A 21,548-nucleotide genomic window follows, 5' to 3' on the forward strand; every position below is an offset into this window, starting at 1 on the left:
AATATATAATCGGTAAAATCCAAATGATGTTTTGAACGAGTTGAGTAAAAAGTTTCACGGTATCGGACGTAAACGTTCAAATGCAAATCAAATGCATCCTTAACAAAAATACAGAGTACTTCAACATTTTTATCACTGAAAAAAAAACCGTGTGAAAATGAGCAAGAGACGAAAATTCAGTTTACCAATGCTACATGTAAACAGTATAATCACAAAACTACTGAACTCAGAGGAAAATAAAAAGTCCATAATCACTTCGCAAAATCAAATAACAAAACACATCAGGAACGAAAGGACAAGAACTGTTATATGCCTGACTTGGTACAGGCATTTTCAAATGTAGAAAATGGTGGATTAAACATGGTTTTATAACGCTAACCCTCTCACTTTGATAACAGTCTCAGTCTACAGACTTACCAGAACGAAGTGGAAACGATTAAACTTTGCTTGTTGTGATTTTTTTATACATTTGTTAATGTTGCAATGGTGCTTACAAGAGGGCTTGGGCACTCAATATGCATTCAGGTTAATGCAACTAACACTTCTAACGCACGCCATATCTGTTTATATGATAACCTTTCTGAATATATCATAAAGTTAGACTCATACTAAGATCATCTTAAGAAACCTAAAATGGCATCCTTAAGTTAGGACATTTCTTAGAAGTAACCGAAGACCTGTTTGACTAACCCACTTTGAACTAAGATATGTCCTACGTTGGTCTTAAGACACGTCCTAATCGTAAGACTAAATTGATAAACAGACTCTATATGTAAAAGGAAGATTGTTAAATAGATAACTAAAATAAAAGAAAGTGGAGAATTTTCAAAATATGTTGTAATAACTTAAAAATTGCAATTTAATATTTTTTTATTATGATTTAAGCACAAGTATATTCCAAAAATATAATCAAGTACATTTTCTTTCGTGCTTCATGTTTATCAATGGTTTATTTGGATATTTGATATTTTTGTACATTAGGCCATTCGTTTTTCGTTTGAGTTGCTTAACATTTGTCACTGCAGGGTCTTTTATAGCTGAATATGTTATATTACACTGAACCTCTTACTTCGTCCTCAGTGAATATTATCCTAACAGGCCCTGATATGACGTTTTGAACTCCATAAGTACAAAAGTTCGTACATGATAAATATTACGAAACTAAACAAAACAAGGGTCAGGGATACTAAAAAGTTCACATTATTTAATTGCAGTAAAAATGCACTTATATTTTGTTAAAAGGATATATATCTGATTAGTGTAATTCAATTTTTATAATGGTCTCCTTGATCTTTTAATTCAATATTGAGTGCTTTAATTTGAGGAAAACTTGTATATTTTCCTTTATCATAAGCCACAAAATGAACACAATTCATGTGAAAGGTAGTATAACACATTTGACAAATGCAAATTGCAATTTTTGTATGAAAAATGTATGAAGTTTTTAAAAAAATATCTATATGCGTATAAACAAGTACAATCTTACAGTCTTTCCAGGAATGTCAAGTTACGAAAAGCTTCTGGATGAATAGATTCAATTTCATTACTGCCAAGGTCTCTGAAAAAAATGATACTCTCTGAGTGTATACTTGAGACGAAGGAACTATTTTGAAAGCACAGGATCATGCTTAAATTCAATCGATACAGTTATCTTAAAATTGAACGTTGATTCAGGCATGTTGGTTTTCATTTCATTGTCTTGGTTAATAAATATTTCATTGGTTCATATTCCACATCTTTTAACGATTCTGGTCAGGTTTAACGTGTCAATATTTTATGTACTGCAATGTGGTTTTGATCAATACATGATTTTGCTTCCTATTGATTTTTTTCATGAAACGACATTTTTTTCTAAAATTAAGCATAGCAGCTAAATAAATCTTGAAAAATGTTGAAAAATCTCTAGCTTAATCTAACAAGACTGATAAGTCTTAGCTCATTTTCTATAAGATATGCCACAAGAAATGAACACAATATAAAACATTTTTTTTGCATACAAATTGTCTCAAGATGATTTATTGTTGTGTATGAAACTAATACAGACTTACAAATTTTCCAGTAAGGTCAAGTAACGAAAAGCTTCTGGATGAAGATATGCAATGGCATTATTGCTGAGGTCTCTTAAAAAATGAAACTCGATGCATTATTAAGATGAAAGAGAAATATTCAAAGTATAGGATAATACATTAATCCGATGCTTTGATAAAGGCATCTGAGAAATGTACGTTGTTTCAAATCTTGCTAGTATTTATTCTGTTATCTCATCATAAAAATATATGTTTTGTATTTCATTACTGTTTAAATATTTTAATTAGGCATTACTGTTTATAATTTTGATAATGACTCCATGTTTATAAAAATTATTAAATTCATCAAATTTATCAAATTTGGTTGTGGTTGTCTGTTGCTGTGTATCATAATTTTTTCTGTCATTTTTTGTTCCTAAATAAGGCCGTTAGTTTTCACGTTTGAATTGTTTTACATTTGTCAGTTCAGGGCTTTTTACAATAGTCTATGTTGTATTTTCCTTGCTCATCGTTTAACATGTTAAGGACCTTTGGCGACCAATAGCTTTTAATTTTCTGTTATATGTTTTCTTGTGAAGAGTTATCTCATGAGCATTTATAATCCATTTTTTTTTTATTTGTATTATTTGCATATTTTTTTTTAAGTAATATATAAATTGAGGAAAAACGCTTGCTCATTACGTAATAGATGGATCTGTTATATTACACTGAATCTTTGACTTCGACAGGCAATATAATCTGAGGAGGCCCGAATATAACGTATTGACCTCGTAAAATTCTATAAATGATAAATACGACGACACTTGACATATTAAGGGTCACGTTAACTAAAAATGGATTACATTATGTAATTGCAGTAAAAAATCATTTTTATTTTTTAATGATAATTTTTACAAATTAGATTTATCTTTTCTGTGTAATTTAATGTTGAAAATGGTAACATGTAACTTTTTCCTAAAAGATATGCCACAAAATGAACACAATACATGTAAAAGGTAATATAACACATTTGACATTTCGAATTACACTTTTATATCTGGGCGTCACTGGTGAGTCTTGTGTGGACGAGGCGCGTTTTTGGCGTATTGAATTTTAAACCTGATGCTTTTTGTTATCCATTAATCATGTGTTTCTTTGTCTAATACGTTCTCCTATTTATTTGTCTTGTAGTCCTGTAATATTATGTTGTCATTTCAATGTTATATTTAACATTGCCATTAAAGTGCGAGGTTTGGCATGCCACAAAACCAGGTTAAACCCACCATTTTTATCTTTAAAAATGTCCTGTACCAAGTCAGGGATATGACCATTGTTATATTATTGTTCGTTTCTGTGTGTGTTACATTTTAACGTTGCGTCGCTAGTTTTCTCTTATTTTTGAGTGTACAAAGTAAAATCACAAAAATACTGAACTTAGAAGAAAATCAATTCGGAAAGTCCATAATCACATGGCAAAATCAAATAACAAAACGCATCAAAAACGAATGGACAAGGACTGTCATATTCCTGACTTAGTACAGGCATTTTTTAATGTCGAAAATGGTGGATTCTATAGCGCTAACCCTCTCACTTTAATGACAGTCTCATCAATTTCCGATATATTTACATTGATGCGTTAAATAAACAGACACAATAAATAAAATAGTCAAAATATGGGTATATAAGTCATCATCGTATAACAATTTTAAAAGGAACAATTTAACAGAACACAAAAACATCTACTATCTACGAACACATTCATTGATTTGAGTGTCTGACGTCAGAAAATTTTATACGTCACATACATCTGCCGTTCAATGTGCATACAAACAATTTTAAGATTTACATAGAAATGATAGCATACAGGGTTAAAAAATCAAAAGTATGTAAGAATAAATTTCAGAAATAGACCGAGATTTAAACTAGTCCAAAAGTTATATATAGAATTTATGAGAATCCAAAAATAGTTAATTCCACTACGCGATTGAATGATTTTGACGTTTGTGGTTCAACGTATATTGTAATTCATAATAGAAATATATCATAATGACATATAATAGAACAATATCATACTGATGGGATCTTTTAAAGTACAGAGTCACGTTATAAGAACAAAAGAAATACAAAAAGTCGCATATACAAAACAAACCACCAAAAAATGAAGACCAATACAAACACATTGACGAGATGTATACGTACCGAGCCACGTGAAACGGATATCACATTAAACCATTGAACAGTAAAAGTAATATTAATAATAGGACAAAGACAAATGAAGGAACTATAAAACACGTTGTTAAGATGATAATTTCACATTGCGATAAGACGTGTCATGGTACTTGTCTATCCCACATTCATGTATTTGGTTTTGATGTTATAATTGTTATTCTCGTGGGATTTTGTCTGATGCTTGTTCCGTTTCTGTGTGTGTTACATTTTAGTGTTGTGTCGTTGTTCTTCTTTTATATTTAATGCGTTTCCCTCGGTTTTAGTTTGTTACCCTGATTTTGTTTTTTGTCCATGGATTTATGAGTTTTGAACAGCGGTATACTACTGTTGCCTTTATTTATTTAGATTTTGATTTTTATGAAGATTTTTTTATCTTTAAAAAGTATGTATAAGCGTTTCACACAAATGTAATCTTACAGTTTTTCCAGGGATGTCAAGTTATGAAAAGCTTCGGGATGTATAAATTCAATCGAATTACTTCTTAGGTCTCTGAAAAAGAATTGATACTCCATAAATTATTAAGACGAAATACTATTCGAACTGAATAGGATCATGCTTAAATTCTATGTTATATATTACGTTGTCTGATAATTGAACGTTGATAATTGATTTACAACATGCTGTTATTTATTTCGTTGCCTCGTAGTATGAATATTTCATTGGTTAATATTTCGAATCTCTTCGAGAGTTTGATTGGGTTAAGAGCGTCAATTTCAAATGTTTGGCGGTGTGTTTTTATTATCAATTGCTCCCTATTTATTGTTTTGATAAAAAAAAAAAAAACATTTTTATTCTAAAATTTAGCAATGCAGCTAAAAATTCGTGTACATTTTCAATGATAAAGTCTCTAGCTAAGTCTGACAAGATTGAAACGTTTTAAATTATTTTCTATAAGATATGCCACAAGAAATGAACACAACACAATACATTTATTTGATAAAGTATTTGTCTCAAGATGTTTTATTTTTGTAAAAAAATATATATGTGAATGAAACTAATACAGTCCTACAGATTTTCCAGTGAGGTCAAATTAATAAAAAGATTCGGAATGTATATATTCAAAGGCATTATTGCTTAGGTCTCTGAATAAAAATAAATCTCGATGCATATTTTGAGATGAGAGATAAATAATTTGCGCATAGGGGAATGCATTAATCCAATGCTTTTGAAAAAATATCTGAAAAATGTACGTTGATTCAAATCATGATAGTATTCATTTCGCTGTCTCGAAATTAGAATATATATTTTACTACTATTTAAACTTATTGACTGGGCATTTCTATTTATAAAAATGATAATGACTGCAGGTTAATAAAAACAGTCCGGTCAATATCAAATTCAGACTTATTCGGTAATTGTCGTTTGTTGATATGTAACTTCTTTATTTTTCTGTCATTTTTTGTACATAAATAAGGCCGTTAGTTTTCACGTTGGATTGTTTCACATATGTCTCTTCAGGGACTTTTAAAGCTGACTAGGTGGTATGGGCTTTGCCGTTAGGATACCTATAGTTGTTTATTTCTGTGGCATTTGGTCTAGTGGGAAGTATTGTTTCATTGGCAGTCATACAGCATTTTATTTATATATTAGTTCAATATATTAATTCAGGACTTAAACTTGATAATAACGTTATACATTGATCTGTTTAATTATACTAATCCTCAGGCTTCGTCCTTAGGCAAAACAATCGGAACAGAACCAAATATACCTCGTTAAATTCCATAAATGATAAATATCATGAAATTTTACAAATTAAGGGTCACGTTAACTAAATATGTTTACATAATATAATTGCACTTCTCTTTTTTCAAAATGAGGATTTTTATAAAGGACATGTATCTTTTGTACAAATTTCATGTTTATAGTGGTTTTTGTGCCTGATCTCTAAATTTAATATCAAGAGTATTAAATTTAAGGTCAACCTGTAATTTTTTTCCTGGCTGATAAGATACAAAATGAATACAATACATATGAAAGATAGTATAACACATATTTGACACTGTGAATAACACTTTTCTATAAATAATCATTTTAAAATTTATGAAAATTAATGAAGTTTTTCTAATCTTTTAAATGTTAAATTGCGTATTAAACGAATGTAATCTTACAGTATTTCCAGGGATGTCAAGTTACAAAAAGCTTCGGGATGCATATATTCAATTGCATTACCGCTGAGATCTCTGTAAAAAAAATAATGGAGGATGAAATGCATTTTATTTTACCATGTCCTTTATATTCAAATGTGTGTGATTGTTTGATAAAATCATATTATTGGCGCAAGCCACCTGTTTATTAACTTTTACAAATTGTAGCACTACTAATGTAAATGACTTGTGCAACTTTAAAAAAATATATATGCAGAGGCTCAAAAACGACTGTTTTCAATAGTAGATTTGAAATTGATTTGTTACATAATTTTTCTATTTGGAATTATCTATATGTATTTTCTTTTATGTGTATTTGCTTCTTCTGTCTGCTTTAATTTGTCATGATCGCATTTTTTTGTAATCTATATTTAGTATATATCAATTATACATGTACCTATATGTTGTATAACATTTGGGTAATAAGGAACTGAATTAAGACGAAAGAACTATTCCTAAAGCTTAGGATCATGTTCGAATTCACAATAGTATCTGAGAATCGAACGTTAACGTTGACTACAAGCATGCTGTTAAATTTTTCGATGCTTCGTAATATAAATATTTAATTGGTTAATGTTCCCCTCCCTATCGAGATTTTGATTGGGATTAAAGCGTCAATATTAAATGTTCTACGGTGTGTATTTGAACAATGTATGATTCTGCTGCTAATTATTTTTGATGAATAGACATTTTATTCTCTAAGATTAAGCACTGCAGCTAAAAAAATCCTGAAATGTTTTTTAATAAAATCTTTAGCTTAGTCTGACAAGACTGATACGTTTTAACTCATTTTCTATAAGATATTCCACAAGAAATGAAAACAAAACAACACATTTTTTGGCAAATTTGTCTCAATATGTTTATTTAAAAAAAAAAATATATATATATATATATATAAACATGTATGAGTATAAAACTAATATGTGATTTTCTGCAATTAGATATAAGTCACAATTTGTTAACCATGCATTATAGGTCAAATTAAGGTCCTTAACAACGTGAACAAGGAGTCTTGGTTCACATCGAACAGCAAGCTAAAAAGGGCCCTAGAAATAACTATTGTACAACTATTCAAACGGGAAACCCAACAGTTTAATCGATGTAAAAAACGAAACACGATGTACCGCATCATCACACGGCAATTGCTGAACATCAGGTTAATGACTTAGGACAAGTGAGCATACACTAAACGAATAAATTTGATGTATGAACATGATGAAACAGTGTAAATACAAAATAAATAAATTAATGGCTGAGATGCCAAACAGTTTCAGAAAGACAAGCCACAACATTGCAAACAGTGCTGCCAAATTGAATAACGCACATAGGTATGCAAATATTGTGCTGTAAGGTTAACAATAATTGAAAACGGAATTATTGTTTTTACCAAATAAATAATTTTGTTGTTTATGGTTCTGGAAGAGATGTGAAAATTAATAGTCATATCAAACACTTATCAAAGCTGGTATATATTACAGTTTTTGGTGGGGTTCGTGTTGCTTATTCTTTAGTTTTTTTGTGCTGTGGCATGTGTACTATTGTTTGTCTGTTTGTCTTTTTCTTTTTTAGCCAGGTCGTTGTCAGCTTTTTTTCGATTTATGAGTTAAGCTGCCCTCTGTATCGTTCGTCCCTCTTTTACAAATAGCTAGAAGAAATATCACACTAAATACGTTACCATTGAATAACAAAATAGGTATTACAAAGTGTATGAACAGGTCACATTAAAACGAAAGTACGAATTAATAGTTCCCGCAGTGACTGTTATTGAAAGCATGATACATGATATGATAAACTATTTAAATCGGAAAATAAGTCACAATTGGAAAAGTTACAAATCAGACAACTTTACATGTATCAAACGATCTAGAACCACGAAAATATGTTTCTATTGAGTTAAGAAACAGACCATTGTGAAGTTTAGTAAATTCGTAATAAATAAAAGTTATGAGTTACTTTATCAAAGTGTCGTTTATTGGGTGACCTCCTACCGCCAATATATCTTAAAGTGACAGCAAAGAACTCGTTAAATTTGCTGTGATGAAGACCCATTGGTGGTCTTCGGCTCTTTTCTGCTCTCTGGTCGGGTTGTTGACTCTTTGAAATATTCCCAATTATACATTCTTAATTTTATATACGGTGCATCTGAATAATGAATTCTAGCTTGTGACGTATCCTCTTTATTGCGGTTAAACATATAATAGTGTTCTTCTATTTGTCGGTATAAGCTTAACACCGTTAACGTTTTGTCCTTGTTTGTAACATCGTTCCGACGTGCCTCGGTATTTATGGTCTTATGTCTTATAATTCTTATCATTAATGTTTGCTACTCTATTTGTTCCATTGTCGTCATGCCAATTATTTAAATATAGTGAGAGGTTAAGCTAGCTACACAATTTGAATAAACTAACATTTTCAATTCCACTTGAGGAAATGTATGTACCATATATATACGATAGAGGTTTTACATTGATGTTTGAGGTCTTTAAATATTTTAAGGGAACTTGTTTTGAATTTTTCTTGAAAATCGATAATTTTAGTTTTTTAATAGTATTCTCTACACTCTCTTTTAACAAAAGAATAAAGTAAACAGAAGAAAAATGAAAATAACATCTGAAAATATACATATTATTTTGTATCGTTTTTTATGTATTATACTTACAGTCTGATTAACTGGTGACAGTCTGAAAAGGTTTCATTCGGGATTTTTTCTATCAAATTGTTGTAGATGTAGCTGGTAATAATGTTCAAAAGAAAGAAGATATTTCAACAACAACAAAAAACGATATGGTACCTTCAAGTCAATCTTTGCTAAATGTCTTTAGCAAATATACCTATGTCTATCAATATTATATATTTTGATGTTTCTGTCTTTCTTTTACAACAATGCTTACGTTGATTTATCAGTCACTACATTGAATGTTATTATGTAAAAAGTGAAATCACAAAAATACTGAACCTAGAAGAAAATCTAATCGGAAAGTTCTTAATCACATGGCAAAATCAAATAACAAAACACATCAAAAACGAATGAACAAGAACTGTCATATTCCTGACTTGGAACAGGCATTTTCAAATGTAGAAAATGGTGGATTAAACCTGGTTTTATAGCGCTAATCCTCTCACATGGTGAACTCTAAATGACGTGTAGAACGGTTTTATCTTGGTGAAAAAAACAGGAAAATTTGGTCATTTGTTGAAGCTTCACGATGTTGGTGACCATCATGTCACACATGTGTTCCTTATGCGGATAACCCGTTTCTTTTATTTTATAATTATATGCATTGACATATCTGAACTAACTTTCAAAATCTGTAGAGATGGTTTAATCGATTTGAATTTATTTATTGAACCTCATTTTTCATAATATCTGTTCCTATCTAAGATTTGCAAGGATTTTTATGTTAAATTTTTGTCATTTTAGTCTTCTTGTTTTTGTTCTTAAAATTAATATACGTGCAGAACAATTTGTCAACTTATTTATGTTTTACACGATAAAGTGCATAATATTATTGGAACAATCATTCTATACTGATTTAGTGCAAATTTTAATTATTTACTTACATGGTTTGTAAAAGTGGCATCTTTTCACAAAATTTAACATCAATGTCACGTATTCTGTTTTGCCCAAAATTCCTTTAAAAGAAAATTGATTGAAAACATTTTTGTTTTATATCAAATATATAACTATTGAAAAGAATTGCAGATTTTGTGTTTAACTAACAATGTCAAATTTATTTTTTTATTTCCAATATTCGTTCTTCTGATATTAATGTTAATAAATGGATTTTTAAAAAATGACGTTTTATTTCTTTGGTTTTTTTTTTTTGCAATATTGTATATTGCTTACTTATTATTATAAATATGAAATTTGAAGTAAAAAAATCTAACACAATCAACTCTATATACTTACAGGCTGTACGTATCATTTGGTAAGTCTGGAATACGTTCAAAGGATTTGGAATAACAGTATACCTCAAACCCATATGTTGAGTTACTACAACTACAAGTCGACGGACATGATGTATTCACTAGTCTAGCACAAACAACAAGTACAATAAAGAACAAACTTCTATTCTTCATTTTGATTGAATAACTGAAAAGCAAACAAAACAATGAAGTAAAGAAAACATTACATCAAATTTTGTATTGATAAATCAACTGTTATAGAAAAATATTAACACACATACTTAAACAAATAACTAAAATTTGCTTTAAATATTGTGACATACCTGACAAAAGTCAAGTGTTGCTTTCTCTAGTATATGAATTGAACATCTTTCTGGACTGGATATAGTTGTACCTCTTTGACAAATGTTTCTTTATTAACAAAGTCAGCAGTATACTTAAGTATATCGAGATACATTATATATTTTATTTAATAGTATTGTTTCTTAATTATAATTATAAATTCAACATATATCCCAACAACATTTAGAAGGGAAAAAATATAGAGTCTGCTCTGTGTTCCTTTGGAATTTAAGCCAACGATGAAGAACTGGATCTTCTGTCATACTGTATTGGATACCTTAACTATACATTTAGTGTCCTTGGTAACAACGGTATATTGCTGGGTCTTCCAATTTCCACAAAACCCCTTTCTAAATTATCAATATGTATTTAATCAACATTCAAAGCCGGGCTTGCGAACCAAACTATAATACATGTGGCGTGATTCAGATGTAGTTACTAAAAAAATTCCAAATATCTTGTAGAGTAAGTACAATCTAAAACTCTTTCATACTGTAATAGTATAATTTGAATTATATACTCTTTAAACGTCAAATATTCACCATTTGAACTAAAAGATAAACTTAAAGGTCATACTTTGGGATAAATCGTAATTTCTGAGATATTATTTTGATTTAAACAAAAACGTCTCTGAAACTGACATTTTAAAGATGGTTGATTTCTTGATTGACAACATAGTTGTAACGTTAACGTGTGTTTTTCTACAAGCAATCGGCATTCCCATGTTGAACAAAGTGTGCCCTCTTTTTGCTGACTGGTTGCTTTATTCATATGAGAATGAATTTATACATATAATTCTTAGGAAGAAAACAACCCAATTCAGCAGTGTTTATTATTTTGACTCTCCGCTATACAGATTATCTGCTCTTCTAAAAAGCTCAACATTTGATGGAAACATCTATCCTATCGAACTTGAGATAAATGATCTAACAGATTAGGTAAAGTCTGCCTGTTATCAAGACTGATGATTTCAGCTTTCCAATTGTATATTTTTATGTAGCAGCATTCCAGCGACACCTGCCGACGGAGTATATATCTCATAGTTGATACGATAATCTAAGGCTTGTAATTCCTATCTTATTTTTCCTTGATAAAGGAATGACAATCACAAGGAAGCTATTAAACAGAGATTTCCCTGTTAGAAAGTTGAAATCGTCACTAAGTAACTTTTACGGACGCAATAGCTGGTTAAACATGTCAAACGTTATGAAATGTCCGTTTCACAGATGACAACGGTTATGTTCCAATTGTCGTTACCACAGTCACTTACCCTTTTCTCTAATGTCATGTACCGAATAAGATTTATCAACTAAATTGTGTTTAAATGAAGTAACATGACGGGTGCCACATGTGGAGCAAAAAATGCTTACCCTTCCTGAGTACCCTCAGTTTTGGTTGATGGTTCGTATTGTAAAGTTTTTGGTTTTCTATGATGTATTTTGTGTTGTGTTGATTTTTTTTTTTTTTTAATTATTCTTGTTTTGCAATGGCATTGTCAGTTTGTTTTTCCGACTTGTGATTTTGAATGTCTAATTGGTGTCTGACGCTCCTCTTTTATCAATATTAATTAGAGATGTTAAACTAATATAAACACATTTGATATTATGGGTGGTAAACTCCTTATTTGCCAATAATTTACTTTGTTTTGCTGTTGCATTCGTCATCAAGCAATACAAATGTACTTTGAAATAGCATTATTTACGGTAAGAGTTTTTCTCATCGTTGAAGGCCGTTCGGTTACCTATAATTAAGTTCATTTACTGTATTCAAACTTAGATGAACAGCTAAAGCCCTTGGTTGGGGTAAAATGAGAAAAAAAAACGTGTATGGTGTAATGGTGTATGGGCATATGGTGCAATGGTAGAAGGTGTATAGTGCTATGGTGTATGGTCAAGAAGGAATAGTGTGATGGTGTAACGTGCGATCAACAATGATGTAAATGTGGTATGATTGCAAATGAGTCAACTGTTCACAAGAGACCTAAATGACACAGAAATTAACTATAGGTTACTGTTCGGCCTTAAACAATTAGTCTGCTATAAAAGGCCCCGAAATAACAAGGCAAAACAATTCAAACGAGAAAACTAACAACCTTATTTATATAAAAATGAGCGAAAAATAAATATGTAACACATAAACAAACGACAATCACCGAATAACAGGCTCATGACTTGGGACAGGCACATACATACATAATGCGGCGAGTTTAAGCATGTTAGTAAGATCTCAACCCTCCCTTAGCCTTGGACAGTGGTATAACGGTGCAACATAAGAACGAATTATAAAAATTAGTTGAAAAAGTCTTAACTCATCAAATGGACAAAATTACATTTAGATAAATAAAATCGTATAATATAAGCAAAATGAGGATGTTAAATTTTATGTATGCCTTTTTGTGCTTCTTCGTTACATTTGTTAATTTTATAGTGATTAAGATGATTACACAATGTTGACTGCTGTACCCGTATTTTTGACATGAATACCTATTGTGTCTGTTTTGTTCACGCATCGGTTACAATATAGTGGAATTTGTTGCGACTGTCATACAAGTGAAAGGTTTAGCTAACTATAAAACCAGGTTCAATCAACCATTTTCTACATTAGAAAATGCCTGTACCAAGTCAGGAATATGACAGTTGTTATCCATTCGTTTGATGTGTTTGAACTTTTGATTTTGCCATTTGATTGGGGACTTTCCTTTTTGAATTTTCCTTTGAATTCAGTATTTTTGTGATTTTACTTTTTACAAGTGAACGTGGCTTGGTACTTGTACATCCCAACAACTAATATAAAAAAATCACGCGTCTAAGACTTAATCATCAATCGGTACACATCGAATGGATTTAGTGTAAAGACATCATAAACAGTCAGAGAAAAACATGACCTTGTGCAATGCCAAGAGACAGGTATCGACATATTGTAGATCCATGAATGTGTATATGTTTATAACATACTAGTTATATTTAGTTTGCTTTAAATTTACTGATAAAAAAATCAATATCTATACCAATAAAAACAATATTCAATGCTCTTATTACAGTGTTGAATTGGTAACCTTTCAGAATAAGTTTATTTAAAGATGCGATAATTTTTCAAGGATAATTTCTGGTCACGGTTAACAACATGAACAACATTGCGGTAAACATGAGGATGTGCTATCCCGTTTGAAATAAGTTTTCTACAGATACAACCAGACTTCAAAACCAAATCTTTATATCTCTGAAAAATTGAGTAAAGGTTTTAAGTAATTTATGGTAACGATATCCCTGGTTTAATCATTAACATATAATACACAGATTAAGTTCGTTAAAATCACAACAGACACGGGCATAGCTTATAGCGAACGAACTGCAAAATCTAAACACCGTAAGATGGTGCCAGAGGAACATCACCATCTAAAAATGAAAAATTAAGAAAAAGGACCGAAAAATCGTCCCTTTCGTCATAAATTTTAGTGTGAAGTTTATTGTTTAAAACCGCAATGTCTAAATCTAGGAAAGGACAGTTATTGCCGTTTAAATTTGATTAATTTAAAGTAAGCTCCTTTGGGTAAATTTCAGCAGTATATTGACAATATATGAATTTACATATTAAATGGATTTAAAACTAGAGGCTCTCAAGAGCCTGTGTCGCTCACCTTGGTCTATGTGCATATTAAACAATGGACACAGATAAATTCATAACAAAATTGTGTTTTGATGATGGTGATGTGTTTGTAGATCTTACTTTACTGAACATTCTTGTTGCTACACTTATCTCTATCTATAATGAACTTTGCCCGGTAATTACAGTGGAAAATATTTTCTAAAAATCTACAAAAAATTATGAAAAATGTAAAAAATTGACTATAAAGGGCAATAACTCCTAAACGGGTCAACTGACCATATTGGTCGTGCTGACTTATTTGTAAGTCTTACTTTGCTGAACATTATTGCTGTTCACTGTTTTTCTCTATCTATAATATTATTCAAGATAATAACCAAAAACAGCAAAATTTCCTTAAAATTACCAATTCAGGGGCAGCAACCCAACAACGGGTTGTTTGATTCATCTGAAATTTACAGGGCAGATAGATCATGACCTTATGGTCAATTTAACCCCCTGTCAGATTTGCTCTAAATGCTTTGGTTTTTGATTTATAAGACAAAAACTGCATTTTACCCCTATGTTCTATTTTTAACCATGGCGGCCATCTTGGTTGGTTGACCGGGTCACCGGACACAATTTTTAAACTAGTAGCCCTAATGATGATTATGGCCAAGTTTGGTTTAATTTGGCCCAGTAGTTTCAGAGGAGAAGATTTTTGTAAAAGATTACTAAGATTTACGAAAAATGGTAAAAAATTGACTATAAAGGGCAATAACTCCTAAAGGGGTCAACTGACCATTTCGGTCGTGTTCACTTATTTGTAAATCTTATTTTGCTGAACATTATTGCTGTTTACAGTTTATCTCTATCTATAACATTATTCAAGATAATAACCAAAAACAGCAAAATTTCCTTAAAATTACCAATTCAGGGGCAGCAACCCAACAACTGGTTGTACGATTCATCTAAAATTTTCAGGGCAGATAGATCTTGACCTGATGAACAATTTAACCCCTGTCAGATTTGCTCTAAATGCTTTGGTTTTTGAGTTATTAGCCAAAAACTGCATTTTACCCCTATGTTCGATTTTTAGCCAAGGCGGCTATCCTGGTTGGTTGATTGGGTCACCGGACACAATTTTTAAACTAGATACCCTAATGATGATTTTGGTCAAGTTTGGTTTAAGTTGGCCCAGCAGTTTCAGAGGAGAAGATTTTTGTAAAAGTTAACGACGACGGACGACGACGGACGCCGGATGCAAAGTGATGAGAAAAGCTCACTTAAGGGCCAGGTGAGCTAAAAAATAAGAAATCTCTGCTCTATAGATTTTCCTAAAAAGAATCTAAAATATATCATAATAAATGTATAAATGCTTAAATGATAATTTATATCGTAAACTACTGCTTATAAACTGCTACGTTTCGTTTGATATGAGGTTTTGAGACATGCATTATTAATCTAAGTTAAAAGATAAATTCAATTTTAAAAAATCAAAGATTTCTTTCACAAATTTAATACTTACTTCATTACAAGTTTAAATTATTGAAAGAGACCAGAGAACTGTTTATATATTAGTATTATACAATTTATATGAAATTTGTATTCAAATACTCTGTTGGAGATTACTTAGCTCCAATAAAATACAAAAATTTTGGAAACTGAAGGTATCATCTGCAAACACGTGTAAACTTGTAAATAATTGGTTTACTAATGATTTTTAGATTATTTTTACATAGCTTCAAATTATAAAGTTGGAGGCAGATTAGTTTTTGTTTGGCGGGGGGGAGGGGTGAGGAGACAGGGCCGGCAGCAAATTAATTATTTTTTTTCAAATATAATTCCTAAAGTTGCCATGGTACCCCACCCTATTCAAAATCCTTGATCCCAAACAGAAAATAAATTACTTATATATCTTAAATCAACCATGTAAACATACCTTCTTTAATGTTTACTTATTAATGAAGTATTGTAAATCGCATAAACTCACGTAAATAGTTTTATACCAATCGACTGTCCAGCGTATAGATAAACGCATCTTCTTTCTCTTTAAAATTTATGGAACTTTCAATATTTTACAGTTCGTGACACATTTATATAGACAAAAGCGTTGACAATATTAACTGATGCATGTGATGGGATGCGGTATTAAGTGACTATGATTTCATAAAACTTGAAAGATGTCGTATGATTGCCAATTAAACAACTCTCCACCAGTGATCAAATGACGTAGAGGCCTTCAACAATGATCGAAATCCATACCACTTAATCAGCTGGAAAAGGCCCCAAAATGACAATTTTTTTTAATTTCAAACGAGAAAACTAAAAGCCTGATTCATATACAAAACAATAAGAGAAAAACAAATATGATATACAGTAACAAATGATAACCACTGAATCACAGGCTCCTTACCTTGGTCAGGTACATACATAATGTTGCGGGGTTAAACATAGAATAGAGAATGCAAATGGAATACGTGTAAAAGACACAAAAACCCGACCAAACAACAGAAAACAGCACCAAGGCTAAACATGATTGCATGTGCCAAACCCTCCCCTAACATGTGACAATACAACATAAGAACAAACTTTTAAAATCAGTTAAAAAGGGCGTAACTCTTCAGATTACAAAGACAAATATTAAAACAAATAACAATTATATCGTAAAAAGATTGCCAAAAATAATTATCATAAAATAAACTACTCAAAAAAGAGTTAATCTTATATTAAATTCATAGATATAGGAAGATGTGGTGTGAGTGCCAATGAGACAACCCTCCATCCAAATAACAATTTTAAAAAAGTAAACCATTATAGGTTAATGTACGGCCTTCAACACGGAGTCTGGCTCACACCGAACAACAAGCTATAAAGGGCCCCAAAATTACTAGTGTAAAACCATTCAAACTGGAAAACCAACAGTCTAATCTATATAAAAAAAAACGAGAAACGAGAAACACGTATAAATTACATAAACAAACGACAACTACTGTACATCAGATTCCTGACTTAGGACAGGAGCAAACATTACTGACAACCCTTAAAACCGTTAAACTGAATGAAATGTGTATAGCTTTAACAGTGTCATTGGCTGTTACTAAGTTAATTACACATACATGTTATATTGAATACACAGTGAGGTTGATTAATTATAAGAATGTATGCGTATACACAATATTCATTAGAAAATATGATTTACAATGCACCAAAGCAAACGGAAGAAAAGAGTTCTTTTTAAAACAATTCGTGTTTCGAAAACAGATATTTTAAATGGTAACATAAACAGAATGTCCCATCTTCGCTTTGACATTAATTTACGGCTTTAGAAAATATAACTTTCATATGCAATGTAAAAAGATAAAAATAAATAGATTCAGTATAGAAATAAACGAGTATATGTCCGATAATAAGATATACATAATGTTTTATATAGTTTTTCTCACAATAACATTATACCACCATTAGCCTGGAAATGTCATGGCAGTTCAAATATATAAAAACAATGTTACATTCAATATAGATTTAAATCACTTGGTACTGCGTAGGAAACAGAGTAATGAGAGAAACATCGTTTGCATGACTATAATAAAAGCTAACTTCTTGTTGGTCTTGACCACCTTTGTGTGATTTTTGCCGTAAGATTAATTGAAGCATCTAGATGCTTATGATATTGGCGTTATTCACAGATGCCCATCATAAACTATTGACTCATCCATATCACTATTGTAAATAGACAACAAAATAAGCAATTTTCAGTGATTAAATTCATTTTAATGTATATTTTTATAGTTAGATTTTTCAATATTTAGTCATTTGTTAAGATTGTATTTAAATATGTTTAATTAAAAGTGGTGGTCATCAGTATACATGTGTTGATATAGCATTAGATCGGAAATAGGAAAACTATATTAATGACTATGCTTTTGTTTCTGAATACACCCCCGGTTTTCATTTCATTCTCATTACCAAAGCCGGTTTAGAAGAATATTTTCTGCCGTTGAAACAGGATTTCATAAAAATATCTTTGTTCAAATGGGACATGTTTTTATTTTTCTTGTGGTTTTTTTTTGGCAAAAACTAAATGTTGATACATTATGTCAAACGTTACAACTTTGAATGATATGATTTGTATATATAGGTTTAGTAGTGAACGGATTACCATAGTGGCTGTTGCTGCTAGAAGTACCTCTAGCTGATACTCTCAAATTAAAGTTAGTTCATCATGTAAACATAGACTCATTAAATGAAAATATCCGTGAAAATGACGCAACTGCATTATATTTCACATAACGTCGGTTAATTGAGAAAAAATCTATCATTTACCCTAAACATTTTTTTCCATTTCACACTGCTTAATAGACCACTTTCTAGTATTATTTGTATGACTACAAACGTAATTAAAACTAAAAAGATGTTATCATGTTTAACGTGTATTTGGATGTAATCACGTTAATAAATAGAAACTCATAAAATAAACCGATTTTGAAAGGTTTTTATAATAAAAATGAAAGACATTTAAAAGTCTCTGAAACTTAACATACCTTACGATACAATGTGGTTGTTTGTTATTGTTGAAAGCTTGATAAAATGTATATCACACATATGATTATTTGAGTGCAACGACGACTTTTGCGATGTTTTAACAAATATGTATGCAGAACATTGATGAATTGAAATAATTTATAAATTAATGCTGTAAAGGCTTTGCGCATTGTTGAAGTCCCTACGGTGACCTATAGTTGTTAATTTCTATGTCATTGGCGATCATGCCAAATCTTCTTTTTTATATACACATGACAAAGGGTTGATCAGTCAAAGAAGTACACGAAAACAGAGAACATAAAAACGCATCATATTCTACCAAATCATTCCAATCCGTAAATGTAAACATTGTAAAATAATGTGTCGGCGACACCGGTAATAAAAAGGGACGAAAGATACCAGAGGGACAGTTAAACTCATAAATCGAAAATAAACTAACAACGCCATGGCTAAAAATGAAAAAGACAAACAGACAAACAATAGTACACATGACACAACATAGAAAACTAAAGAATAGGCAACACGAACCCAACCAAAAACTAGGGGTGATCTCAGGTGCTCCGGAAGGGTTAGCAGATCCTGCTCCACGTGTGACACCCGTCGTGTAATAACATACGACATTAAGGTAAGGGTATGTTAAGTACCGAAAATAGCCGTTCTGAAATTTATACTTGAAAACGAGTACATGTATCAACAAAGCTTGAAACTTGCGCATCCAATCAACGACTGGAATATGATTGAAATTTCAGTTTTAAAAGAAGCAGATTTCCATTGGCAGTTTGTGGAAGACAAACTCATCTGCGGACATGGATCCCCCGCAGTTTAATCAAAGCTAGACTACCTTCTGTCCGGATTGTTAAAGGAGTCGACTACACACTCATTATCAGTGCTAAACAGGCTTATAATCATGAAAATGAGAACACGATCAACTTTGTGTGTTGCTCAACGATGAACTGAATCTGCAATAAGAAGATTAGACAATAACTGAGTTATCTTAAAAGCTTATGACAATACTATAAAGAACAAAGTGCACAGAGGATTCGTTGAATGAATTGACAACAAGGAATGTAACGCAAAAACAAAAATACATACCACACAAAAAATGAAGATGTAAACACAGTACCATACAAGACATTCATTCAAGACGTAAAGCAAATATAAAGGCTGGTGCAAAATCCGTAATGTGTTTGCCATCAAATCGAGATTATAAAAGATAGATGTGAATCGTTAATCACCGCCATTTTTATTAACAGTAAATGTCTATTAAGTGGTAAAATGTCAAACTGTATTACCACTATACAGCGACATAAGTTATTTTCTATACATAAGAGACTTTAATTTTCAACAATCCAGATATTTTGAATTTGAAATTTCTTATTCAAATTTGAGAATGTATTGTGCATAGAAATTTTTATTTTGCGGCCCCTAGAATGTTGTTATTATGGCGCGAACACAATGCAGTAACGTAAATTATTTTAGATATTGTAATGTAAAGACTTTGTGACGTTACACTTGTGTACTTGGTCATTCTCGATAGATAAAAATTAATAAAATGTAATTTTTTTTCATTTTTAATTTACGTATTCTGGACACTTGCTACTACGGTAAATTGCTGAACTTATCCAACCAACACCCAATCATGTTTTAAGGTGGTACCCAACACCTTCACTAAAGTTAATTTGGCGCGTTTGATTTTCATAAAATTTTGACAAAGTATTTACTTTGACCCTTTGACAAAAATATAAAAATTTCAAATTTGAACCAACCAATTTATCAGAAAAAATACACTGGTTATATAGTTTTGACAAACACTAATTTTGATCATTGAGAAGCTTAATTTTTCCTTAACAACCCAACGTTATTAAAACGTTTAGCTGATTTTACGGAGTTATCTCACTGTAGTGTTAGGTGACACCTTAGTTTGCTGAAAATTAAATAAAAGTGATATCGAGGATCGAGAGGAACTTATGAATGGTGTATCGTTTACAACAGTTGATATAAACTACGTCAAAAATACGATGTCCTCGTTCATAAAAAGATTAATATTTGAGAATGAAATAATAAAAATCACGTTAAACTTATAAACTACAGCAAGGAATACAGAATTAATTTTACAATCCTATATATAATTTATATTTGACTTATTTGCTTAAGTTTCATGTAACGAATTTCTACGTCAATATTTAAATTTCTCATGTTTGTTTGGTTTTTTTTAGGGGGGAGGGGGAGGGGGCGTAATTAATACCGACCGTTTGACAACTTCTCAAGTCATAAGTACATTTTTTGCGAGTTTTCGCGATAACTGCTTCAGAGACTTCAAATTTTTTTATATGCCATCTACTTAAAATTAATAATTTTGATTAACTTATGTTGCCATTAGTTACATATATAATGCAGCTATGGTATTTGCGCAGTCAAATTGCATAGGTCGTATATTCATATAAAAAATGGTCACTTAATGTATATCGCCTTGTTTATGACGTTGGCAATGCGTTTCCTAAGAGTTTCATTTATGACGTCAATAAAACAAACAGGCTCTCGGACATTTTCGTCGTCCGCTCCAAATTAAAAAAAAATGATGGTGTTTACCCTAAATATTTCATGTGGGACGTTTATAGGAGTTGCAGTATATAAAGAATAACCATACATGGTATCGAAATATGAATAGTTGATTTTAAAAAAACTTGTAAGTTCTTACCTGTTTTCACATTGAAATAAGTGATGTTTGTTAACCAACATTAATATACTTTCAGCGCCTTGTAACTATTGAGATAAAACACATACCTTTTAGTCG

At 31.0% G+C, this 21,548-nt stretch overlaps 1 protein-coding gene across 1 annotated transcript in view; it reads right to left on the reverse strand.

Moving 5' to 3' along the window:
* LOC139523746 (leucine-rich repeat-containing protein 15-like) overlaps positions 1–21,548 on the reverse strand; it is a 64,704-nt gene extending 43,156 nt beyond the window's left edge. Inside the window, exons 1-5 of the mRNA XM_071318000.1 lie at positions 21,453–21,548; positions 10,290–10,472; positions 9,941–10,012; positions 9,039–9,110; positions 6,344–6,415 (exon numbers count right to left, since the gene is read on the reverse strand). Coding sequence (XP_071174101.1) covers positions 6,344–6,415; positions 9,039–9,110; positions 9,941–10,012; positions 10,290–10,472; positions 21,453–21,493 — 440 coding nt within the window. The 5' untranslated portion in view covers positions 21,494–21,548. The remainder of the gene's footprint in view (positions 1–6,343; positions 6,416–9,038; positions 9,111–9,940; positions 10,013–10,289; positions 10,473–21,452) is intronic.

This window comes from Mytilus edulis, chromosome 5, assembly GCF_963676685.1.
Source record: "Mytilus edulis chromosome 5, xbMytEdul2.2, whole genome shotgun sequence".
NCBI classification, from domain to species: domain Eukaryota; kingdom Metazoa; phylum Mollusca; class Bivalvia; order Mytilida; family Mytilidae; genus Mytilus; species Mytilus edulis.